The sequence below is a fragment of the Palaemon carinicauda genome, chromosome 37, assembly GCF_036898095.1.
Source record: "Palaemon carinicauda isolate YSFRI2023 chromosome 37, ASM3689809v2, whole genome shotgun sequence".
In the NCBI taxonomy this organism is placed as follows: domain Eukaryota; kingdom Metazoa; phylum Arthropoda; class Malacostraca; order Decapoda; family Palaemonidae; genus Palaemon; species Palaemon carinicauda.
The window spans coordinates 30,694,757-30,722,093 of record NC_090761.1 but is presented as its reverse complement, the minus strand read 5'-3'; the positions used below and the strand labels follow the sequence as shown (position 1 = coordinate 30,722,093).

At 39.6% G+C, this 27,337-nt stretch overlaps 1 protein-coding gene and 1 long non-coding RNA gene across 3 annotated transcripts in view; both read left to right on the top strand.

Annotated features, from left to right (window-relative positions):
- Window positions 1-18,380, top strand: part of LOC137629549 (PEST proteolytic signal-containing nuclear protein-like) — a 40,949-nt gene extending 22,569 nt beyond the window's left edge. Inside the window, exons 3-4 of the mRNA XM_068360975.1 lie at window positions 10,497-10,633; window positions 18,057-18,380. Coding sequence (XP_068217076.1) covers window positions 10,497-10,633; window positions 18,057-18,192 — 273 coding nt within the window. The 3' untranslated portion in view covers window positions 18,193-18,380. The remainder of the gene's footprint in view (window positions 1-10,496; window positions 10,634-18,056) is intronic.
- Window positions 18,381-25,055: 6,675 nt separating this feature from the next.
- LOC137629059 (uncharacterized) overlaps window positions 25,056-27,337 on the top strand; it is a 40,652-nt gene continuing 38,370 nt past the window's right edge. The window contains exon 1 of one of the 2 annotated variants that reach the window (XR_011041435.1): window positions 25,056-25,156. This is a non-coding gene — a long non-coding RNA (uncharacterized lncRNA). The remainder of the gene's footprint in view (window positions 25,157-27,337) is intronic. The other variant, XR_011041434.1, reaches the window with a different exon arrangement.

The window sequence follows — 27,337 nt, the reverse complement described above, 5'->3', positions numbered from 1 at the left end:
TTACAGTAGATTTACACATACATTTACATACCAAACATGTATATGCATACACAGTTGTGCATAAGTATATACACGCACATGTATGTGCACTTATACATATATACATGCATACGGACGGACACACGCATGCACATGTGTGCGCGCACACACACACACACATACACACACACTTATACTAGTAAATAAATAGTTATATTTGATAATTGGCTGATTTCTGATGGGTGTGTTTACGCGTGACGGAAAAAAGTCGGAATGCTTATATTAACGCTCCAGTGACACGTCGTGCTGAAGAGGTTATAGAGGGTCTAGGTGGCTACTTTAAAAGGGTGGCTCTCGTAGAAGAGGTACCCAGAAAAAATTCTCACAGGTCACCAGCACTAGCAACTACTGTCACTTTTTTTTTTATCTCGACTCAGTTGAGTATGGCCGTAGTCTTTCTCTTCTTCCAAATCTTTTTAACTGGTTATGGTTAAAAGCAGCTGGTGTAATGCTTAATATAATGTCCCTTCCTTTTGAGCTGCCTTCCTTACATGTACACAGGTTCCCTGTGCAAGGTAGGTAGCAAAATGCCTTGGGCCTCTACCTCTGCTGCTTGCCCAACGTTCTCTCTGCTTCTGCAGGCAGGCGGCATGAGCACTGGCTGACAAGAAGTCCTCAGTGTGGCTTATCAGGTAACCCCAGAAACGAGCTTCGGCCTCATTTCACAAGCAAAACACTATGTCGACCTTCAGCTTCAACTGACGGGAAGCAAAAGATTACTGCCCGGAAGACCTTCAAGAGTTGTCGAGTAACTTTCCCTTCTGAGGGAGAGTTGATATCCACCAGGTGTTAAGCAACTTTACCTTTCAAGGGAGAGCTCCTCCACCAGCCACTGTCCAATCTCGCCTCTTGCAACGGGAATTGGAGACCGGCAACAGAGATTGGTCGCCTTTTCCGTCCGTGGGAGAGACTTCCTTCTGTGGGGTTCCTCCTTTGGGGGATTTCTCAGGCGGAACTTGGATTCGCTTATGCCCCGTCCTTGTTCTTCTGAGCTTGTCAACAAATGAGTTAGGGGATTGCTTACAATTCCTACTCACTACTGCTGTACCTTGAGAGTCTTGTTGCATTTTTCCTCTGGGATCTCTCCTGCAGATGGTGACGACTGTCGGCTGCCTCTGCTCACATCAATGAGTCTCATAGGCCTTAACTCTTCGGTGTTATTGCCACATCGTGCCTTTAGGCACGAAAAAGCTTTTAGAGATTTGTAAGACCAAGCTCTTCGGCACCTGCACCTCATAGTTTCTAACTCTAACAAGGAAGAAACAGCTGGTCTTCAAGTCTAGCACAGCTTTTTTCGTTCCCTTTAGAGGGATGACATAAATCTACCACCACCCTTCTTTAGGTGGGTAGGAGTACTGAGAAAAGAGGCGAGGGTTTGCAAGACCTTTTCCTTGCCTTCATACCCATGGCAGATTTGTGAGAGCCTTAACTTAGTACCTAAGGCGAGGGTTTGCGAGACCCTCACCTCGCCTTGGTGGGTTTGCAAGACTCTTGCCTCGACTTAATACTCATGGCGGGTTTGTGAAACACTCCTTGCCAGCGCTAGAGTAGTACTGTATACGCTATTGGGTCTAGTCGTAAAGAAGATTCAATGCTGGTGGTTTCTAATTCTCGTTCACTGATACTCGCTGGCATTCGTTGGGGCTTGCCAACGTTTCCTAATATCGGATGGCATTTGCGGACAGTCGCCAGCGTTCGTTGTCAAGCCTATATGAACCTGCCTATTATTTGTGTTCTTTGCATTGTGGGACAACAAACCCTTCATGCAAGACTTTACTTCCGCATGGGTAACTCTCGACCCGGAGAAGTTTTACACAACTAAAAGCGTTCATTAAAACTCTATAAAAGGCTGAAACAAACTCTTGTGGCGCATGCCCTCTCGCCAAGACGACAACACAGTGTTATTGCCACAAATACAGTTTACTACCGATGGCTTGAGTCAGCCACATGCGTTAGTGTGCCCCTGGACATGAGTACTCGTTAGACATCAAGTTTTGTAAAATATAGTCCTGGGTTATTTTCTTGGGCATTGTTGCTCAACAAAATGGAGGGCTCTTCAGAGCACTAGCACAACGGGCTTGTGATTTACAGTGAAACCTCTACATAAGATCATAATTCGTTCCGGGACCTGCTTCATGTTAAAACTATCGTATGTTGGAGCAAATATTCCCATAAGAATACACTGTAATATGTATAATTCGTTCTACAGCCCAAAAACCTATGATAACTCCTTAATAGATTACTACACACAATTACACACAACAAAAATACAATTGCATTACATAAGAGAGATGTAAAAGACAATAATTATAAAGAAATAATAAATAAAAAAGGGTGTAGGATTTGCTATGCAGGAGGAGACGGATGGTCGGTGAGGTAGAGATGGTGACTGCGATAACGTACCGGAACTTACTCCAACTTACACTACGTGAACTTTAACCTAACAGCTTTTTTTTGGGGGGGGGGGACTGCTTCAATGGCTTCCTTCTGCTTGATGATCGTCAAGATTGTGAAGATATTCTGGCCATATTGTTTAGCTAGAACACTCATACGCACACTGCGCTCATGTTTTTCTATAATTTCTTGCTTCAATTCTAAAGAAAGCATTCCCTTCTTCCTTTTCTCACCACTACTAATACCTGTACCGAAACTAAGCTTCTTAGGACCCATGATTATACGTAAAATAAAAAATGAAACGTGAGAAAAGGAAGATAATAAGCACTGTTAATAATGGACTGAACAGAGGACAACCACATGATGCGCATGAGAACAGAGATCTGACCGAGTCACGCTCAATGGCGTCCCTCCGACGTGCTGCCGTCTACTGGCGTAAACAAGATCTGCGTCGGATGTTGGAGGATGACTTCGGGTGTCAAGACGAAAATTTGATCGAATTTTACTTCGGATGTTGGAACAAACGTATGTAGAGCTTCCACTGTACAGTATAAGCTTATTAGGTTATTTTTTCAAGCGTTTAGGTCCAAGGGGAAAGTATTAGCTTCTGCTTACGTTTATGGACGATAGCAAGCCCCGCCTACGAGGCGGACAGACAAACGTTGTCAGCTTCTCATTACGTTTATGGACGATAGCAAGCCCCGCCTACGAGGCGGACAGACAAGCGTTGTCAGCTTCTCATTACATTTATGAATGATAGCAAGCTGGGTACACAAGGTGGCCAAACGAATGTTGTAGGTTCTCGTTACGTTTACAAATGTTAACAAGCCCCTCCCGCAAGGCGACCAGACAAACTTTGTCAGCTTCTCATTACATTTATGAACGTTAGCAAGCCCCGCTCACAAGGAGGGCAGGCAAACCAATGGAGGTATGATCGCTACGTTAGTTGTATGTTTTGTTTTCGTGGGCTCATGCGCTCACATCCAGAAAATACTTCAGCTAGTCGACAATCAAAGTCTTTGGGCAATAATGTTGCGATTCGACGCACATACATTATTGCCGTAAGTGGGATCAGGCTCATCAAACGTTTACCCAGAGATAAAGAGGTTACACATTAACGTATGCAGGGAAGTGATCTTTATGCTGACAAGAACTATAGACCATCTAGCAGTTAGAACTCTGTTTTAATAATTCAGTGTTGATGGCTATATTCCTTACGGTAAACCAAGTTATGTACTATTTTTTCCTTGCCGTAACCAGACATACTGCACATGCGGTCTCCCTTCATCCCAGGCAGTTGCTTCCTAACTTCCGATCGGGTGTCTTAGTTTTAAATATACTGAGACCAGAAACATCATATCAGCAAATCTGTTTCCTGAAAGAGAACATTCGAGACCTTTGTTTCACACCCATTTACTGAGCAAGGTGAGCAGTCAAGCTTGTCTGCCTAAGAGAGGCTCATCTCTTCTGTTAAATGTTGTGCTCTCTTAGGCAAGTCTTTTCATCAAGACCCATAGACACAAGAAGCATGGTCCGTAATAAAGGCGAGTTTTACGTCGCGATACTTGTGCGAGGTGAGAAAGATAAGCATGGGTAGATCTGTTGCCTTTTAGCACTGGGAAAGGCGCACAACCCAGTGCGCAGTTTTAGCTCTCACCTTGCGGTTGGGCGAATGGGAAGTAGCGGGCTCTACCAGTTTTCACCCCATGATCATAGACCCATTCCACACAAGTGCACACAGGTAGCAATTATCTGCAAGAACTGAGAAAGGCTGGCTTTTCCAGCTCTGACTTTGTATGCACTCCCAGCAGGATGAACTAGAAGAGGTGCACAAGCCAGGGCACCTTTCCGTCTTTCACCTTGCCAATGCTTGCCCTTGCAAAAGGAATGGCAGGTAGCTTCCCCTTCACAGACCAACCATCCTCAGACTTCGACCTTTGGTCAAGACCACACTAGGCAAGGTCTTGAGAGGCAAATTGCTAGCACCAGTGGCAAAATGGCTGGGGCATATAACATCCCTCGAAATATTAGTGCCCCACTGCTGTCTCCACACACGGTCTCTATAGTGACAGCTGATGACCTTCTGGTCTCAGCACAGAGACCCACCGAGTACCCTACTACCTGGGGGGACCCGAATAGAAGAGAGACCTGAGTTGGTGGGTGTCAGACACCAACCTCCTCAGAGGAGCAGATCCTCTATCTTTCCCTAGAATTATTGCTCTTTACTTATGCATTCAAAAGGGGGGCAGTTCGTCTGTTACACTTGATGGCATCCGGAATTTGGTCCGAATCCGAAAGGCAGTACCACATAGCCTCAAGTGCTGATGAGCCTCAACACTACCGTTGTGTCCCACTTACACAAACAAGGAGATACCTTTTCACAGCACCTATGGCTGCTAGCTGTGAAAATCCTTAGATGGACAGAAGAAAATTTGGTAGCCTTTACAGCCTGCTTCATCTCGAGCTAGAAGAATGTGCTGTCGGACAATCTGAGCAGGAGAACTCAGATAGTTGGCTCCGAATGGATAATTGACCTGTCCCCGAAATTCCTCACCCTGAACTTCCGGTGTATTGCTCACCAGTACTGAACCACAAGCGTTCGGGCAGGACGCTTTTCAACACCCATGGGACAAGATGGATGCTTATGCGTTCCTCTCCTTCTGCTCAGCAAGGAGGTTATTGAACAGGATAAGACCATTGCAAAATCTAACAATGACCCTCATAATTCCGCGGTGGCAACATGCAGAATTGTTTCCGGACCTTCTGCATCGGCTCAAAGAGGCACCAAGAGAGCTCCCTTCACTTCCTAAGCTACTCAGACAACCATACGTGAAGATTTTACACCAAGGGATACCATTGCCAAGTCTTTGGACAACCGCACATATATGTATATGTGTTAATGCCTCCATCCTCCTGTCATTGGGAGGTGGGAAGAAATATACATTCGTAGAGAGCATGGTCCAAATAGCCGCAATCTATGTTCCAACAGATCAATTCTTTATTTTCCAGTAATGATTTCCCTGGCCGTTATCCTACGAGGATAATGTGCTGCAGGATCCCTCAAGGTATCACTATACAGAGGTCATCCCGGGATAGTTGCCAGCGACTTGGTTTTGGACATCCATCCACCTAAAGGCAAGTCTCCACAGTAAAGAGTGGAAGTTTTGTATTTTCCACTGGAACAGATAATAAATTTGGAAGTAATTTGTAATTTTCCTAGCAATACAAACCTGGAGCTCTCTATACATAGTGACCGGCCAGCACCAACCTCCTGAAAGTCCTGCCGATTAGTTGCTAGTGCTGGTGTGAACAGGAGGGTTAACCTACCCCTTTCCCCGCGCTAACTAGCGGTGGGTAGTTACACCCTGACAAAAAAGCTTATCGGCTGATTCTTCGCCGAAATAATACTCCGCAGTAAAGAACGGAAGGTTTGTATTGCTAGGAAAAATAATTACTTCCAAGTTTGTCTTATTTAATTATTTTCCCATTATTAATTACCATTACAAATCCTATAAAAAGGAGTGTATATTTGTATGTATGAACTTGCAGTATGTATATAGTGAATTATATTTTTTTTTAGAATATGACCATTTTGGGTTGCAAGCTCGCTCCCAAAATGAATGAAATTTGTAAACGGAGATAATATTGTACTGTGTCATCTTTCCAGTGTTTTGTAACTTTTTATAATACTTGTAAGTGGCCTATTGGAAACATCCCTGCCTGGTGATCACCAGACTTTGATTCAAATACCACTCAAACGAGTTAGGTCTCTCTATCCGTGTGAGCTGAGGATTGAGATTTTGGTCTACTTGCCAAGTCATCAGCAGACATTGCTTGGCCCTCCCTGGACCAAGCTTGGGTGGAGAGGGGGCTTAGGCACTGAACATAATATAAAATGGTCAGTCTCAGGGCATTGGCCTGTTTACTAGCTAGGGCAATGTCATTATCCCTTGGCTGGTATTCATGAACGGCCTTTTAAATACTTTAAACCTTTAAGCGTGTGTTTGAATGTAAATGAAGGAAATCCAATTAGCATAGTATGACTTTTATATGAGTTGCACATAGGTAGTCTCCCTGTGCAAATTCAAAAGGACTTTCATCAGGTAGATCCTCTGCCAGGTGTTCCAGTCGAGGGACATGGCGTCTGTAGCATAGGGCAGAGGGTCCAGGTTGGGGGCCACGTAACACTGGAGTTTGCGGCGAAGAGGTCCACCTGAAGATCCGGAACCTGTTGGCAGATCCAACGGAATGAAGCTTGATCCAGAGACCATTCCGACTCCAGGGGAGCCGTCCGGGATAAAGCATCGGCTACTACATTCCTGACACCCTCCAGGTGAACTGCTGTCAAATGCCAGTGGTTCCTTGTTGCCAAGGAAAAGATGGCAATCATCACCTGATTGATGTGACCCGACTTGGAACCTCCCCTGTTGATGCAATGAACTACCACCGTGCTGTCCAGAACTAACCTGATATGCTGATTCTGCGACGGGGAGAGCTTTTTCAGGGTCAAGAATACCGCCATGGCCTCTATGATATTGATGGGCATCTGACAAAAAGTTACCGACCACAGACTCTGGACCTTCTTGAATGGAGAATAACACACCCCCCCCCCCCCCCCCCCCCCCAACCGCTTAGGGAGGCGTCCTTATGGACTTTTAACGTCGGCGGACGAAAATGAAGAGGTACCGACTTCGCCAAGTTCTTGCCCTGCGTCCATGGGAGAAGTCTTTTCCTGAGGATAGATGGAATCCTTGACACCTTGTCACGAAATTTGTCGTTTGCCCTGGACCGCCAAACTCGATTGATGTCCTTCAATTTAGCTTTCAGTAGAACGTCCGTGATGGAAGCAAACTGGAGGGAACCCAAGACCCTCTCTTGGCCCCGGCAAGATGTAAATTTGGCCTTGAGAAATTTTCTCGTGCCCCTTGCGATCTCTTTCCTCTTCCTCGGGGGAATCGACAGTTTGTGGGTGTTCAAATCCCATTGGAGACCTAACCACTAAAAGCACGACGCCAGAACGCGGGACTTTTTTAAATTGACCCGGAACCCTAAATGTTCCAGAAACTTTATGACCTTGTCCGTCGCCTCGCGACACTCCTTGTCGTCTCTGGCCCAAATAAGCCATTCGTCTAGATAGGCCACCAACTGTATGCCCTGAGTTCTTAACTCCTGGACTACTACTTCCGCTAGCTTCGTGAATACCCTGGGAGCGATATTTAGACCGCACGGCATCACCTTGAAGGCGAATGCCCGTTTGCCCAGTTTGAATCCCAGGAAAGGACGAAAATGACGCTATCGAAACATGCTAGTAAGCGTCTAAGATTGATAGAGGTGGTGACGGCCCCACGAGAAAGTAAGGTCCTTACCTGCGAAACTGTCAGCATATGGAACCTGTTGCATTGAATGAAGGTATTCAAATGAGACAGGTTTAAAATAACCCTTCGTTTGTCGGAGTCTTTCTTTGGCACTCTGAATAAGCGACCTTGAAATTTTAAACGCCTGACCTCCTGTACCACATTTTTGAGGATCAGATCTCTGGTGAAATCTGTGAGATCTACTGTCGGACTCTGATAAAAGGCGACCGGTGGAGGGTGTCCTTGAATCCAACTTCACCCTAGACTGTTGGACACGATGCTCTGCACCCATTTGTTGAACGTCCACCTCTGACGAATCAGATATATCCTCCCCCTACCTGCGGATCTTCATTGGGTTGCCGATGGCCTGCCACCACAGCTCCCTCGGGATCCTCTGCCCCTCCCGGAAACTCGACCACCTCCCCTGTAGCGAAAAGGTTCTCTAGACCTACTCCCTCTCGGTTGTCTACTATACCCTTGAACCAGGCCTTGCGATTCATAGGCAGGATTAAAAGCAGGCGAAGTCGAGAAGGAAGTCGAAGGCTGAGGTGGCTGGCTTACCAGCACAAACTGCTGTTGTGTCTGAGATTTACAGGGGGATGAATGTTGCATCTGAGACACCGGCACTGCCTGAACCACAGGTTGGGGTTGAGAACTCTTGAAAGGAAGAAACCGTCTCGCCTTCTTCCTACCCCGTAACTATGTGCCACCGTATTCAAACTTCCTTTTAGGAACAAGACCCCCACCTAACACGAAGGGTCTGATTGAGTTTGGCTGCCACCTCACTGAGGACGGCATTGACCACATCCTCAGGGAAAAGGTCTGCCCCCCATACCGAGGCTTTTATCAACCTGTTAGGTTCATGACGGATGGAAGCCTCCGCTAAGACGTGCTTACAGCACGCACGACGAGCAACAGCAAAGTCGTAAACATCACACTGAACCGTAAACTAATGATGACATCTCCGCCATAGTAGCCGAATTAGTAGATCTACTTAATCGAACACGAGCCTCCTATTCCGTCTGAATCAGCGCATCCGGCAGCCAGAGAAGACGTTCACTGAACTGTGTCGTCGCACAGTCCGAAGCCAACTTCCCCACCGTGAAGGTCGCCGGTGCATTTATCCAGCAATCTTGGTCCCCTGGGAAGAGTAAAGAAATCAGATCGGTTTCCCGAAGTTGAGGCATAGGTTTATCCTCCATGGCTGCTGACTAAGTAAGATCCGCCACTTTGGTGGTGCATGGAGTGGGAGTTTGCTCATTGTCTACAAACATAGTGTACGTGCCCTTGTGAGGAGTTAACTTCGTGTTCAAGCATTCCCATTCATTCAGGGTCCGGACCCAGGCGGACTGAGCTTGTTCCTTAGGAAAAATAACAGTCTCCTTCGGCACTTTATCCACCCTGACAAGCGCGCGTAACCTGGGAATGGGAATTGCAAACCCGGTGGATAAAACTCAAAATCCTCAACCGGACAAGTACCACAACCTTCAATCGTCAACATGCCCTCCGAGAATGGGGCATGTAGAGCTAACCTCCACGAATTGCTCTTCACAAATGTCGGGAGCTTAGAAGCATCGGGGACCACAAACTGCTGCTGCTGAGGGAGGCCGGACCTCAAAAGAGACTCCATCGTGGACTCCTGATTCTGAAGCCGTTGGCCGAAAGAGTCCAATGACTGAAGCCGATCAGCAATAGGGCCAATATGGCCTTGTACAGTACTTTCCACTTGCGCCATAAGCTGACTCGAAAAAGCCACCAGATCAAAAGCCAAATACTGGGACTTAGCCTTTGAACTCCTCACTCTCGAGCTCCGAGCCGTCGGGGAAATCTTACCCGAGATAGACCGTCGCCGAGGATGGCTTGACGGGGAGAGACTTAACAATTTTTACTGGGCGACACAGGTTCCTCGCCCAGAAATAGATTTTTCCTTCGTTAAAATCCCTTTATCAGGCATTACCTTTTTTGATGAAAAGGATAATTATTAATTTTATTTATTCAAAATTAAAAATAAAAATTATTAGCTGAATTTTAAAACAAGTAATCTTCAGTGTATGATATTGATAAAAGAAAGGAGGTACAGTACATGCAAGCATCACTAATGCCCCAGCCAGTGCCAAAGTGACTAATGTGATATGTGATGAAGTTTAAGTTTAAATTGAATAGGCATTCATGAAGAATTTGCTACTAGTGATAGATACAAAAGAGAAAATCAAGTTATTTGCTTAAAGGAATAGATGGATAGAAGGTAATTGGTTAGTTGGGATTTTGCCAGGTAATAAGACAAAATTTTATGAACATTTCAATTCATGTCCAGAATATATATAGAAATTTTAGTTTTATAGTAATTATGATCATTATTATATTTTCAACATTACAGTACTACTGTAGTATGCCATTGTTTTCTAGATTTACATTTCAAGTGTTATTGACATTAAGCTAGGTTAGGTTTGTATGTTCATAGTGAGGCAACAATAATTTCATTATCAAATTGAATCTCTGGTTCTAAAAATATATTGTATTTGTTGTACTTCTGTTGAAATCAGTTATAAGTGCTGAAGTAAATTTTACTTCAGGAGTTTTGCTATCAAAGTATATAAGAAAAAGTTTTGGGATTATTATAAATGCTAAGTTTAACTCATATTGTACATAAGTTGTGGTCTAGAATTAATATATAGGGAAAGCCAATTTTCAAGTGTTAACATGTTACAGAAAGTGGCCACCACTGCAGGGTTACCAATGAAGCCAAAGGTAGGTTCAGCTGCAGCTGTGTTTGGTGATGAAGATGATGAGGATGATCTAGAAGAAATGCCTCCTGAAGCCAAGATGAGAATGAAGAATATTGGCAGGTTAGTTACTTGTTGATGAACCTTCCCCTGTTAAAGGAACATTTTTTTTAAGTATCATTAATTATGATAGATAAGATTCCAATTATGTACTCTATACCTGCTTTCTTTCATCTTGCTGCCCAACCTTTATTAACTTTTACTGTCTAACTTTCAACTTGTTCCATGCCACAAGTTCAGTGTGCTTGCCCAGTTGCACTTCAATGCTGAATGGCCTTCCCTACCTCAGCACAAGGGCATGTGTGTTGATTTCCTTTGGTGGAAATATAGAACTCTAGAAACTACGTTCTATCATTTATTCCTATTCCGAAAGTCTTTATGTACTGTATACAGGCAAACGCACTCATAGTTGACAGGTATAGTAAAGGAATGTTTTGATATACTAGTATTATTACAATAGATTGGTTATCTACAGATAACAGTAGTTTGTTTGTTTTCAACTAATAGTACTATATAAACAAATAACTAAATGAGTTATTACCATAAGCACTCCCCATCCTTAGGGTTTTGAAGAAAATAAAAAATTTCAAGACATTTAATTTTTTAATAAGAAAAATATCAGATTAGCACAACATGAAAAGTACGAAAATATAAAATGCATCATTTATTTTAAAAAAATTAAAAACTAGTACAGGTACATTTTTTGCCTCTCATCTTCTCTTAAGAGACAAGCTGGTCATCTTGGTGTCTTACATATGTCGCAATTAGGGCGGTAGGTATGTTTGTTATTAATGGTGGTTTCCCTAGATTCGCTAGTTTCTTTGGTAATGTCAAAGAATCATGCATAAATGGATGAAAATGAAGTCTATTTCTGCCTTATAGTTTATATTCCCTTCACTTACTTATATATCTGCCATATAATCTTCCTTCCTTTCCATCAATTATACTTTTTTTTTATAAGCTTTGACTTTCTTAACCCCAGTGTTGCAAATCACTTGATTTCCGCCAGGAATATGACGTCACCAGATATGTGATGTGAACTCGACAAAGAACGACTTGCAAAATATGTAGAAACCATTCTTTGGTTTTCTTGAAAGAAGTAAAAGAAAATAATTTGCTGAGCAAAAGTATTTCATTTTCATAATGTAAAAGAAAATGTTTTACAGGTATTTCTAAGAAAATATTTGTCATATTAGTACTGTATACTTTCATTAGGTAAATATTTATCTACTATCAGAGATGAAATACAACTAGGTTTAGAGTCAAATGTATGCTTAATTGTTACTTGATGTTTCGATAATGGGAATTCTAATTTTAATCGGTAACCCATTGGAAGGAAATCACTCAGTTTGGCCGCTTGCCTTCTGCCAGAAAATGCCGTCAACAGACATATGATGTGAAGTCGGCAGACATTAAAACTTTTCTTTAATGTATGTTTTATTAAAAAATTGATACTGTATATTATCGATAAAGGAAAATACTTCCCAAGAGAAATTAGTTTATTTTTATATAAGAAAATATATTTCTAAGGAAATATTTGTCCTATAAGTGTACTGTTTCCAACAGACTTGTGACGTCATCACACTTGCAAAAGTGGTCGAACAGTTGTAAGTTGATGACTACCTGCATTGGCTGTAAGACAGTTTGCTGTACGGATATTTTGCCACAAAGCATGAAATTGCTCAGACCTGAATATCAAATAATTGATTTTCATCCAGCTAGTTTTCCAAGTTTTTGCAGATTTTTCCATTTTTTTTAAATTTTTTTATTTCTGGTGTGTGCTGGACTCTTCTCTGCCTCACTCCAGCTCTTCGGGGCTAGATGACGATGAGTTTAGGCTGCTGTTTGCATTCTCCACCCCTCGCCGTCCTATTTAGATGGTCAGGTTTTTTTAAACTTCTACCCAGGGTTTTTACCTCTTATGAGGGAGAACCTGCTGTTCTGTTAGCATACAGCAACACCCCAGTCTTACATACCCCCTAAAGCACAAACATCTGCCCTCATAGGGTATGGTAAGTCTGGTCACCTTTCACCTTTGGAAGAAAGGACAAGCAGGATTGCTTTTCTCCAGAGTGCGTTAATTCAGAGAGATGCAGATTCTAGCACCCGACGAGGTGTACAGGCGAGCTATTCTGCCAGACGAAGGTCTGCATGCTCTATCGGCTGCACGCCAGGTTCACCTTAGTTTGCCCATCTGTCACTCGCTAGCGCACAAAGCTTCATCTTTGTGCATGCCACAGGTGGGAGCTACCTCACTAGCTAAGCCCAGACAGTTAACTCACCTGCGTGCAGGGTGTACACCTCGCCCGCCCCACAGGTAAGCGCTGTTGCGCTACCCAGCACACTTTACGCAGGTGGCGAGACAGGATCAGGTAGACCTTACCTGTACACGCTGCCACAGGTGTCCACTCTAGCATGCCTTGTCAGAGCTCTCAGCCCCCTCGTCATCAAGGACGACAGCTATCGCACTCTCTAGGTAATATTTCTTCGGTAGCATTTACCATTCCAGCTTCCAAATGTAATTTGATAGGTGGGGAGAGAGCGAACGCACTTAGACAGGCTGATCACAGTTGCCTCCCTAGGGAAGCAGAGCATGGAGAGGAACACGGCAGTTCGACAGGCCATGTTCTTCCCTTCCTAAGCACTCCACCCAAGCCTAAGAAACTCCAGTTCTGTGCTTTTGGGTCCCATCACCTTCTCGAAGGACACACTATGGTTCGCTGACTTGGTGCAAGGATTACAATAGGCGGTCTCAAGAACGACCCACAGCCCTCCCATTGTAAACACCCCCCCCCCTCCAGGTACCCCTCATCCCTCTGGAGGTTTCGATTTCCTCGGGGAGTAGTCCACCCATTGACCCGAGGCACAACAGTTCCACTAGGCAAGCTCCCTCTCAGGCTGTCCAGTAATGAAGAGCCACTCTAAAGTCTTTAATTTTGAAGGGTTACTGGAATTAAAAATTTCTAAAGCTTATAGAACACTTTTGCATCATTAGAAATGGTAAAATTGCACTCCTCTTTCAATGCTATTTTTTCAAGAGCAATTAGTATTCCTTATAATTTGGCAGTAAATGTAGAAGATATTAGAGAAAGTACACCTCTACCGTTGAAAATGTTACTGTGTACTCCAAATCGAATGTCAGCATCAGATTTGGAGCTATCAGTATATAAGTTGATTTTCTATGTTCTTCATTGTGTTTCATAAAGAGACCTGGCTTTTACGTCAGTCATATTCTTTTTAATAACAATAAAATATTTGCAGAAAGATATCTGGTAGTGTCCATGGAGGTGTTGATAATATCTTGGCGAAGTTCTAAAATGTCTTTAATTCTTTGAACCTTTTAATAGTTTTGACCCATACATCATGGAGGGCAAACCGCTAAACCATTTTAAAGTTGTACAAGTCCTTAATTAAAATAAAAAAAAATTAGATATGGTCAGTGAAATATACTCCTCGGCCACCCCAAGACGATTAAAAAATTTAGATTCTACACACCATACTGGTTGATAACAGTATGGTGTGAAGAATCTAAAAACTATTTAAAGGTTAAGAGAATTAAGACATTTTACTTTAAATGCTTTCAAGTGAGGAACCCATGTCAGCCTTCAATCAAATATAATCTGTAAACTTTAGTTTCACTTTCACATGGAATCCCCAATATGACAGAAGTGGACAGCAGTAGTTTTGCTTGTCGAAAACATATCGACACTGTGAATAATTTTGTCAATTGAGTCATAGTTTTCTCTCAACCATTTCTCAACCATTGCCTTTCTAGCTCCAGCAAATAATTTGGAGAGATAATCTACGAAGTGTTGAAAGAATATCTTCGGTAATGACAGAGGGTATCCCATCAATGGCTAATGCAAATAAGATTACAGTTGGCACACTACCTTGGAGAACTCCTCCTTACTGACATTTCCTCAGTGACAGAGTTTCACCCACTCTAACTTGAAAAAAATCAGCATGCAGAATGGTTCCTAGACCTTCCTAATCTGTTCACAAAAGCTCTGAGGGAGCTCCCTCCACTTCCGTTTCTACTCGGACAACCACATGTAAAGATCTTTCACGAGGCTTCTCGCAACCAGTTGCAAAGAGAATGGCAGGATACCTCTGGGAGTCTTCTTTCACCTTGTACCAGGTGAAGTGTTCTGTCTTTTTTGGTTTGTGTCGTGGAAGGGGTATCGCTCCTCTCAGTGCCACTATACCAGTGATAGTGAAGTTTTTATTGTACCTCAGGGAGGAAAAACTTTGCTCAGTATTGGCAATGAAAGGCTATTGCTCAGCTTTGAGCCTTGCCTTCAGACTGAAGGGAGTTGACATTTCCTCCTCAACAGAATTGTCTCCTCATACAAAGTTTTGAGCTCACGTTTTAATTGTATGTCAGACCTCTTCTTTGGAATGTAATTCGTGTACTACGAGTCCTGAAAAACTCTGTCAGTCATCAGATTGTGACTTGGCCTTACAGTGAACCCTCGTTTATCGCGGTAGATAGGTTCCAAATCCGACCGCGATAGCTGAAAATCCACGAAGTAGGGACATCATATTTACATATTTATTTAACATGTATATTCAGACTTTTAAAACCTTCCCTTTACGTAGTACTGTTAACAAACTACCCTTTAATGTACAAAACACTTAATGCATGTACTACAATTACCCTAAACTAAAACAGGAACAAATATTAAAGGCGATTTTATATCATGCATTTCCTAAACACGCCAAAAAGCACGATAAAAAATGACAACCAATGTTTTGTTTACGTTTATCTCTGATCATAATGAAGAAACAGACGCATTTACACATCTGTATATAGGTTAGTTTTTGCATTGACAGCAATCTTACCAAGTATTGATTATATATTGATTTTGTTATTACCAATGTTTTACTTAATTTTTCTTAGGACTTCCAAATAAATTAAATGAATGCCATTTATATAATGTTTTTCTTTATGACGCCGCCTGAAACGGAAACCTTCCATTCGTTTACTGTACGCTCCATCTTCGATCGTAATGAACAAACGAAGGCATTAAACGCGCATGATGAAAGTGATAAATAATGATATTAAAAGCGTTTAGTAAATATGTTATTACAAATATTATTTACCGTATCTATATAAAATCCTACATACGTAGCAAAGCAGGAAAACTATTTTTTTTTAATCAACAATAACAAACTGCCACTAATGATCGAATGATAATTTACGATAATTCTAAACTGTTACTAAAGATGATTCTCCATTCCATATCCAAAATACTTTTCCTAACTTCAGTTATAAGTCAACTTGTACCCCTCTCAATTATGAAACCATCAAAAAAAAAAAAAAGTAAGAGAAGAAGCAAGTACTAGGCCGATTTTTAAAGTTGTCAAACAATTAAGTTACCGCTATAACGTTCGATGTGACATAGTGCGAGATTGGAGAAAGTAAGGAAAATTGAATCATGATTGATTTTCAATATAAATGAAACTTTGTGAAGCAACAAAGATTTCATTTGTTTGTGAGATAGAGGTAAGGAATGAGAGGTAGTGTAAAGTAGCCCACAGAGAGAGAGAGAGTAGTTTTAAATGTAATAAACAAAAAATATGAAAGGTTATAACACATTGGTGCTTATGTAATATCAACTGTATAGATGGTTTGAATAAGTTAAGAAATGGTATAAACAATACTTCGTACGCGCATATTCTTGAGACCGGCAGCTAGACGTCAGCTGATCTGATCACAGCCAAAAGTAAAACAAAAAGAAGTCAACAATACTCTATTTTTAAAACACACCCGAAATTTTAAAACAAAAGTACACGCTTTCTTAATGTGCAATTAACTATTTAAAGAGTAGCAGTTTTCTAGAATAAAATGTTTCTTCCAAAAATAGTGGTTTGCTGATGAAATCGGGTGCCGTATTTAATGAAAAAAGTCCGCGAAGTCGTGAATCCGCGATGGTCGAACCGCGAAGTAGCGAGGGCTCACTGTAAAGACTTTTTTCCTGTTAGCCCTGGCCTCTGCAAAGTGAGCTACGAAGTCTGTCGTACGATGTCGCCCATTCAAGGGGATGGGGACAAATGACACTGCTTCATCCCATAGTTTGTAACTTGACTCAAAATCTGGCTGTAGCTAATCCTAGGTTCTGGCCCATCCAGATTGAGAGTCCCGTTCTATAACTGATAACCCAGATCAGCTGTTACTCTGCCCTGTAAGGGTACTGAGAAAATACCTTAAACGAACCGCTGGGGCTTGGCCACAGGTCAACAGACTTTGAAATTACGGGAAAAGTCTAAGAGGAGGATCACTAAGAACTCACCTCCTCTTGGATTAGACAGATGATTGAGCTGGATCTTCAATCAGACCCCACTCCGGCTAACCATAGACCTAGAGCCCACGACGTCAGGGGTGTTAGCACATCCGCGGAGTTTGAAAAAAAATTTATATGGGACGCAGGTGTTACATGCGGGTGTGTGAAAATGTCAAACTACGTTTACAGTCCACTACCTGCAGGACGTAAAAGGAACCTTGATACTATCTTGATGGGTCCTATTATGGCTGTACAAAATGGGGTCCCAAACACCTCAGCTCCCTTGTAGGACAAGTAGCAGTAGGTTGAGGCCAGATGTTACCCTATGTAAAGCTAGAAAGAATGTGCGAGTGACTGCCCTCTTCGTTCTTCATTCTCCCCTCTCTTGGGGTCTGGCATCCAAAGAGCTGCATGCTGACCTCCTGTGACTGCAGGTGGGTACCATTGTCCCTTGTATCACCTGATATATGTGATCTATATTTGTTTTATCCATGATCTCTCTGTGAGGTGGAATTGTGCAGTGTCCAGGTTGAGTGAGGAGTTTAGCTCCAGTATTAATCTTACCCAGTCAGTCACAATTCTCAAGTTCTAGCACTTTTGCACAGATTCTCTGGCCATTAAGCTTCTACACATTTGAGAGTTAGCGAGGTTACGGGGTGCCTCTAAATTAGTGAGAGTGTGAGCGGGTGGTAGGTCTACCCTTGCTAACTAACGGTGAGTAGTGGCACCTCGCTTAAAAGTCTTACGGTTAGTTTTAGTTGTTGCCAAATAAATCTCTGTAAATAGCTCAAGGTTTGTATAGTTAGGAAAAAAACATTATTTCCAAATTTTTATTTTTATTGGTACTGTAGTTAAGAAAGCTAGTTGTCTTTAGGAGAAAATGGGTTTGTTTTGCTTGATTACTTGTGCTTCTTTGGACCGTGATTTTATAAATCTAAAGCATGCTATCATTCATATTCGTTTCTATAGCCAATTAATTCCCAAAATTGATTTCCAAGTTTATAAAAATCAATCTATCAGCAAATTGGTTTTTATTTAATTGTGGATGTTACAAAGAAATTTCAGTTTGTTTTTTATTGCAGTACAATTGTTACTATAGTTTTTATTGCTTCTTATCTGGGTAAAACATCTTTATTTATATTTTTCTATCCTTAGTGTAATTTTTTAATGTATATTTTACAATTTATATTTTTATCAAACAGGGACACTCCAACATCAGCTGGTCCCAATAGTTTTGGAAAGACTCGCATGGGGTTTTGCGATTCAAAGAAGATTTATGAAAGACAGTTGCGGGAAGCTTTAGAACAGAAAAACGCTGAACCTTCAGATAAAGCTTAAGGAAAGTTGCATCTTTTGTAGTGATGGGGAAGTTTGTTTGTTGAAAAAATATATTTTAAAGGATGTTAATTGTTTTCACACTGGACAAGTGTGATTGTTGGAAGTTTTGTTCCCGATTGTTGGTATGTAAAGGTTACCACATATAAGTATTTCCATATCTGTTAATTTTAAGTGGTATCTAGGAACTTGAGTGGTATTTTGTCATTTTTCTGTGTAAATTTTCAATTTTAAAATTCTCGTAAGCTTCATTTGTATTATTTACACTGTTGGGTTATTATGATTATGGGGACCAAATTACATTATAGAGTGATTAGATCAAGTATTTGCAGAAATATTAAAGGTAAATATTTATTGGCTCTGGACATTGTAGAATGATAATTAAATTTATCATACAGTAGTCTCAAATAAGTTTCTTGGAGTCAAATTAGAGGGTTAGCAAAGGATGCAATTGTGTAATAATAAATATTTAAAACTCTTATGTGTTAAGTGTTAGTTTGCTAATCATTGTAAGGTTCATTTTAAGGTACTCAGTTGTTTTATTAAGACATGAGTTTTGTTGAATAGTGTTTACAGTATTTGCCGTATTTCCTGTGTCATAAGACACTTTTTTTTCTTGAAAAATTCCCCCCAAAATGGCCTTGCGTCTTAACACCAAGATAAAAGTTATATAGGGAGTTTGACAACCTTCAATCACTCCAGTAATGACATACAAACACCAGACATATGATATAAGCCAACAATTATCATTCTTATGTAATAAATAGATTTATTTAGATAGTGAACTTCTTTAATTAATGAAGGTAACGAGATATTGATTTTGTTTTGGTGAACAGCGGATTACCCGCCAATGGTATCTACATGCATACATGCCAACTGTTATCCAAGCAGACGTTGCTTGGTTGCATTAGTTGTTTATGCCGTATTTATCTATTTTCTCATATTTTGTTGATATTTTGAAATAAAACAATATTTTGGTAATAACTTTGTTGCATGGGTTCCAAAATAATAGATATAGTTATTGCTGAACAGAACCTTAAAAACACATCTAACTGGAAACCGAGTGTAGTGTTATTTAGTTAGCTGTAAGCTAACTAGACCTAGAGTCACAAGCAGTAGAAAAATATTCCACCTAGTGAAATTTCTAGAGTCTTCATTTGATCAATGATTACTGTAATTTTGTATGAAAATGTATACATGCAGAAATTGGGAAATATTACTGGAATTTTACTTCTCTACTGAAACTTTATCAGGAACATTTGGCAACACTGTTTGCCTGTAAACACACTTGAAAATATTGTTACTCATGGGAGCAACTATGAATGGGTTAGTGGTTTTCGAATGTGAATATGTAATAAAATTAGGAGAACAGGTATACAGCTAATTGATATTAACAATAAAACCAAAATATGATATTTTACTGTACCAGACAAAAAATCACACTACAATCGCTGTCTAGTAATTGCTGCTATGTTATGTTGTAAAATCATCAAATTCTTTGTTCCAAAAACTGCTTAGCTAAATATAGGTGCATCTCGCCTCTCCTGTTGTCTTATGACATGGAAATACGGTACTTTTCACCATCCCATGTTACAGAATGGGATCATGACTACATTTGGGTACTGTGTACTTGTATTACCTAAACATTTCAGTAGGCACATATGCTCAATTCATCATAGCAATTCTTGTAAACTTTGTTTATTGTATTCCAACTAATCATGATAATTGAATGGCACCATATTTTATGCCGTTTTTATCATTTTCTAAATATATATATATGTACAGTATTCAGCAGCTTTGAAAGATTTTTGGAACTTCTTTTACCACTGAAGCAAATTCAATTTCTTGTGTCTTACTGTTCCTTACCTATCAAAGTTTAGTACTGGATACTTAGTGCACTATTATTTTACAGTATTTTCCTATTAAAGTATGATTTTAAGTATTTTATTGTCTAATTTTCCTTTGTATATTTTGTGACTTAGAAAATTTAAATGTGTATCATGTAAATAAACTTATATAGAAGGGTGCGGTTTTCACAGGAAGTCCCCTCTTAACAAGAGAATGCCTTGACGAAGTCATTTGGCTTCAACACAGTATGTCTGTGTTAAAGCTTCATAACAGGTAGGAGGGCTCTCGAACTGGTGAAGTTTTTTCTTCAGTTTGATTCAAATTTTCTTGCATACTTTATAAGTTATTAATAATTCAACCCCTCTTCCCCTTTTCACTAGATTTTTGTGAAGGGACGCCATTGCTGGGATTTGAGTTTTTCAGAACGTGGTGGGAGCTATAGGTTGGCCACAGCACCAGCCACCCATTGAGATACTACCACTAAAGAGTTATTGGGTCCTTTGACTGGCCAGACAAAACTACATTGGATCCTTCTCTGTGGTTACAGCTCGTTTACCTTTTGCCTACACTAACACCGAATAGTCTGTCCTAAAAAATTAAATGCTTTTGATATTTAAGATTATCTTTAGTAGGATGTCTTTGCAATGCCTAAACTAAGTTGGCATGGTCCTCTGCATTCTGATTGGACTACCAAACTTGGTTGACCAAATTCGTGTTATAAATTTCTTGACATCTAATTGGCAGTAATTAGGAACATATAAATTACTATTATTACTACATAAGCTACAACTCTAGTTGTAAAAGCATTATACTAGAGGTCCAAGATTTCCAACAAGGAAAATATCCCAGTGAGAAAGGAAACAGAGTAGTGTAGTGGGGTGTACCCTCAAACAAGAGAACTCTAACCCAATACAGTGGAAGACCATGGTACAGAGGCTATGATACTACCCAAGACTAGAGAACAATACAGCAGTTTAGTTTCAGAGTATCCTTCTCCTGAAGAGATACCAAAGCTAAAGAGTTTCATCTACCATTACCAAGTGGTAAGTAGCTACTGGACAATTACAGTGCAGTAGTTAACCCCTCAAGTGAAGAAGAATTGTTTGGTAATCTCAGTGATGTGAGGTGTATGAGGAAAGAGGAGAATGTGTAAGGAATAGGCCAGACTATTCTTTGTTTGTGTAGGGGAAAACAAATTGAGCCATAACCAGAAAGGGATCCAATGTAACATTATCTGGCCAGTCAAGGACCCTGCTGTTGACAAAAGTGAAGAAGAATTTTTGGTTATCTTACTATTTTCAGGTGTATGGGGGAAGAGGAGAATGTATAAAGAGAAGGCCATAACGTTCAGTGCATGTGTAGGCAATGGAAAAGTAGTAGTAACCAGAAATGAATGCAATTTAACACTATCTGGCCAGTCAAATGCCCAATAACAAAACGGTAATTTCTCAACGGGTGGCTGGTGCCTTGGTTAACCTACTACGGATAGATGGGCAATTCCTCTTGCGCAAATGAAGCCTGGAGCAGGTTGGAAAAAGACACCATAAAATGTTCTGGTGTTACATCACCATCTTCATGTAGTGTAAGTCACTGCATGCATTTGTTAGCCAGGCTATTTAATTTAAACCACATCATCTTATATAAAGTAACGGATGGCAGTTTTCTACATCATTTGGCATTTTCTTCTATTGTACCTATTGAAAACAACCCTGCCTGGCAATCTGCTGGACTGGGGTTTGAGACCCACTCAACCTTGATAGTTTTTTGTAGTGTTTGCAACCTCGCCATCCTTGTGAGCTAAGGATAGGTGGGTTGAGGGGATTGAATATGTGTACCCCTGAGTCATCAGCAGCCATTACGTGTCCCTTCCCTGTCCTAGCTTGGGTGGAGAGGGGCCTTGGTCACTGATCATGTGTATATAAGGTCAGTCTCCAGGGCTTTGTCACTGTCCCTTGCCTCTGCCATTCATGAGCGACCTTTAAAGAACGGTAGCCCTCAAACCATCTTCCACTGCTGGTGTCTGCAAAATTTTCTGCTATGATTCACACAAGCTTTAGGTATAACAGTAAATGGATTCATCAACAGATGGTGGTTTCTTGTTCATTGCAAAGTACAGCTGTCAACCTTCCTAAATTATTCACAGTTTTAATCATATAGGTATTTAAAAATGTCTGTGCCGACTGATATCCACGAGGAGTTTGAAATTCTAAGTATTTTGGGGGTAATGTCTAATGCCCAGTAGTTCACCTATTCCTTCCAATGGATGTCGTTTGTTTTTGGGATTTATTTTGAATTTCAAGAAAATACCAAAGTCAAGAGAGTCAGCAATGCGATTTACATGGTACCTGATGCATTTGGATGTCCCTTTTTTTTTTTTTTTTTTTTTTTTTTTTTTTTCTATCATATTCAACCTTGCCTTCATTATTATTGCTGCTTAGTATTAAGGACACCTATTATTATTATTATTATTATCATTATTATTATTATTATTATTTGAATTATTATTACAGTATTATTATTATTATTATTATTGTTATTATCATTGTCATTATTATTAGCTATGCTATAACCCTAGCTGGAAAAGCAGGATTCTGTAAGCAGAAGGGCTCCAACAGGGAGAAATAGCTCAGTGAGGAAAGGAAACAAGAAAATGAATAAACTACAAGAGAAGTAACTTACAATTAATGTAAAATATTTTAAAAGCAGTAACAACGTTAAAATAGTTCTTCGTATATAAACTATAAAAACTAAAAAAAAAAAAAAAAACTACATGAAAAGAAATAAGAGAATAGTTTCCGTGAGTGTAAACTCAGGCAAGAGAACTCTGTAACCTCTTTTGCCATTAGGCTACTATAGGCCTACTGTATCTGCTGATGTGGTATATTTCTTAAGAATCCAAAATTGAAAATAACAATTCTAATACAGTTTGAGGTTTATCTTTTGTTTCTCAGCTTTTACCATTATCATGGCCGGTGTTGTAACACCCCTGACTGGTGAACGCCAGACTGGGGTTCAAGTCCCGTTCAAACTCGTTAGTTTCTAGTTTCTTTAGTCGCTGCAACCTCACCATCCTTGTCAGCTAAGGATGGGGGTTTGGGGAAGTCTATAGATCTATCTGATGAGTCATCCGCAACCACTGCTTGGCCCTCCTTGGTCCTAGCTTGTCTGGAGAGGGGGCTGGGACACTGATCATATGTATATATGATCAGTCTCTAAGGCATTGTCCTGCTTGATAGGGCAATGTAATTGTCCCTTGCCCTTGTCATTCATAAGCGGCCTTTAAATGCTATACAATATTCACGATTATAGCAATATGTAAATTTATATTTGAGTGACATTTTTTTATATTTGCATCATCTGTGTTAAGCAGCTCTTCTAGGAGAAGAGCATTCTAAAATCAAACCATTGTTCTCTAGTCTTGGGTAGTGCCATAACCTCCATACCATGGTCTTCTTCCACTGCCTTGGGTTAGAGTTCTCTTGTTTGAATGTACACTCCGGTACACTATTCTATTTGTTTCCTTATTTCCTTTCCCCACTGGGCTATTTTCCCCGTTGGACCCCTTGGGCTTATAGTATATTGCTTTCCCAACGAAGAGTGTAGCTTAGCTAGTAATAATAATACTCTAATAGCAGTCTATTTTCAGAAGTATACAGTAGACCTACGCCAAAACGTTCCACTTGAATAAGTGTGAGCATAACTTTTAGATCTTGAAACTAATTTAGACATGACATTAAGCAGTTTCTTTTATTGTACAATGTTATGTATTCCCAATTCCATTTGGTGTTCAAGTTAAGTGCATCAGATGCCTTCAACCAAACTTTACTTAAGGCTTTCATTTCAAAACTCCTCCATTCACCTTGATGATGAACGTGACAACAAACACATCACAAAAGATAAAGTTACATCATTCAACTGCCTCTTAGCTCGTTAAAACTATTAGAAGGGTAAGCACATAACATCTCCCTTTATTTAAAGGAATAATGATATTTATAAACATAGTTAAAGAAACAGGCTACTACTGGTTTAAATGGAGTCAATAGCCAAACTCTACCCCAAATCCTAAATTTTAAGATATGTTCTTCCCGTTTATGGAAATATTTATATTATTCTTCAGTAAATCTTACTCATTTTATATAATAAAATTATATAAGTTATGGAAGATAATATTCCTAAAGGCATTAACTCATAATATTTTCTAAAATGACTCTATAACGAAAAAAATAAGTTTTTCCTGTGGTTGTTAAATATATTACTGTTACCCTTAAAAAGGTTTTCTGCAATTTCAAAATTGTACCGTTTTCTTTTACTTAAGCCCTCTGATCCTAGGACAGCTTGCTTATGCATTTCCTACGTAGATATCCATTAAATATTATATGATGCTCATACAAATATCTGCTGAACTCTTATTATAGTTCAATTAATCTATCTGATGAATGTTTAAATATATCCTGACCACAATAATTAAATTTCAGCTGATGAAAAGTTTATAGAACGCGGACTATGGTGCAGGTCTCTGATTGGTTGAAGCATTTCTTTAACCAGGGGGACAATTTTAGGGGAATTTGTTCTCAAACTGGGAATTTTTAGAGGTGTTTAGGGACATCAGGTGTGGGAGTTCCCATACGTCTGATAATTGTAAAACACTATCGAATACTCATTAACAATTTAGTCTTTAATAAGATTTATAATAACTGAGAATGGCTTAATTACTTTTATTGTTTTCCTTTGGTGTGACATTCATTACAATTATAATTTGATTGATAAATCTTTCAGAGCACAAACTGAAATCCGAACATGAGTTCACCGTTAAAATACTAAATTTTACTGCTTGTGGCTTCACAAATCCCGTAATTGAAATAAATACAGAATATATTACGATTATAGACAATAAAGGAGTAGGCCTACACATTACCGTATTTAGTAGGCTACAGATTTAAATGTGTTGAAAATGGCCAGGGGATTTTTTTAGGGACCATCTCTGACAGTGTAGACAGTAGAAGAAGATTCATTTATGTCCCAGACACCCGATGGGGAAGATGCGGTTAGTCTTGTCTTTTAACTTGTGATCCTGCAAACAATGAAGGCCTCAACGGCTAAGGAGTGACACATTTTCAAGGTTTGTTTTATTATATTACGTTCTCGGCGCCAACTTTTTATTATGCAAAATATTGGAGATTCTAACATCTTGTAGGTGCGGTGTGGTGGTAAACCATCGAATTTCCTTAAGGGTCTTTTAATGTTGAAGAATTTTTATGAAAAGACATTAACGAAAATTCTCTTTTTAGCGTGTGGTTGTAATTCCGATAATAAATGAAAGTTTATTAGCTGAGATTGTTTCCAGATGTGGCTTTAACTTTTCAATTAACAATAGGATGGTGTATAATTGTAGCTGTGGTTTGAGCTCTAATTAGGGAACAATCGTATTTGTTACTATATGAATGAGTTGGGATAACAACTAATGCCTTTAGCCGTAGGCCTATATTTTTTAGTAAAAATCAAATGTCTATAAAGCATACTTTTTATTTATTTTTTGTTCCCGTGATTGAAGTGTCGTATTATCGTGGTCTACTCAAAATTTTATTTAGAAAATTGCAGAACTGTGTTTAATCACATACTTTGATTTAATCTGGTAAGAAATTAGATTAGAATTTTTTTTTCCTTTTTTACATTTAAATCTATGAATGTGATGGTGGTGATTAGATAGGCCAAAACTGCGTTGTTTGTGCAAACTTTTTGTATTGCAAAAGTGTAAGGAGGAACCGAGAATTTCAAGTGATGTGTGTTGGAAAGTTATTCCTTAGTTGAACAAAAATATATTCCAGTGGACAACTCGCCACTCGCACATTCTTCATTTTACTAATACAAAAAATAAATTTGCTATTTGTTTACAAGACCACGCTCTCCATTTACTCCCAAATTGTGCAGTCTTGCAGCTCTCCTCTTCTTGTACAGTAGTTAGGAGGTTCTTTAAATGCTGGGAAAGCAAAAAATGGCAAGATATGTTTTTAATTTAGTATATGTTTTGAATTTCTGAGATCACGCTATAAATGAGATCGCATACCAAAAGAGTACCGCCTTATTCAGCAATTAATACTAAGTCTAAGTTTAGTATTAAGGTAAAAAGTTGAATTGGATTGCATGAATTAATTTTGTTACTTAGTGATGACTAGCGTCATGGTGAAATTACTGACGGCAATATCCATTTGATGAAACAAATTGAGTTATTAGTGATCCCCATTATTGCATGGAAGGTCGAAGCTGTCTTTGATACTTTGTTGATTAGGCAATTTGAATCGAGGGCGTGATTATGAATCTCTAATAATTATCAACAAAAATATTTTGACTTTGGCAGTGGTTATATATGATCATTTCTGTTTTTTTAACCATGCAAAAAAATTAGTCAGGCAAAAGTAGTTTTCAACATATTTGCTCTGTTAAGAAGACGGGCCTACTCGTTGTCAGTTTTTTTTTTTTAATTGGATTTTAATCTGAAATTAGGAAGCCTTATCTAGTGTAATGAAAAGGTAATAAGCTAATTTCGTTTTGAATGTGTTAACTTTTTAATTAATAAATGATGAATAGTTTCATGTGGAAATATCCGAAGGCAATATCATTTTGATAAAACAAAGCTGGTCATTAGTGGTCCACAAAATTGCAAAAAGCGTCAACATTGTCTTTAATACTTTGTAGACTAAGCAACTTGAATCGAAGACGAGATGTAACTCTTTATACGTGCACTACATTTCCTCTTTAACTAGTTTAGATTTTTGTTAATTTTACGGTCGTGGTAAAAGGTGGTTTATAAAAAGTTTGATATTTGACCTTAAGGTGTTTTCTATGTAAGAAAATATATTTATTATTCTAATTGATCTACAATAATGAACAACGAAAGTAATTTGACTTTTCAAAGAGTAGTTATGAAGGACCAGTGTTTTTGTTGAGTTTTCATTCTGAAAGTCTTTGTTGAGATGTTATAACATTTTACCTTTTCTGAGTGGAGATATCTTGAATGCAAATACATACAGTCCTTATGACAAATGTATAAGCTACAGTTGTTTTGATTTAAGAAACAACTACTTTCTAACTTTACATTAGTTTGACAACTAGCTGTATCAGCCACGCCCACCAATTAGGCTATTTCTCTCTCTCTCTCTCTCTCTCTCTCTCTCTCTCTCTCTCTCTCTCTCTCTCTCTCTCTCTCTCTCTCTCTCTCTCTCTCTTTTGCCCTGCCCACACTTTTGATTCTTTTAATACATTGAAATTAAGTTTAAATTAAAGTAGGAAATTGCCCTGATAA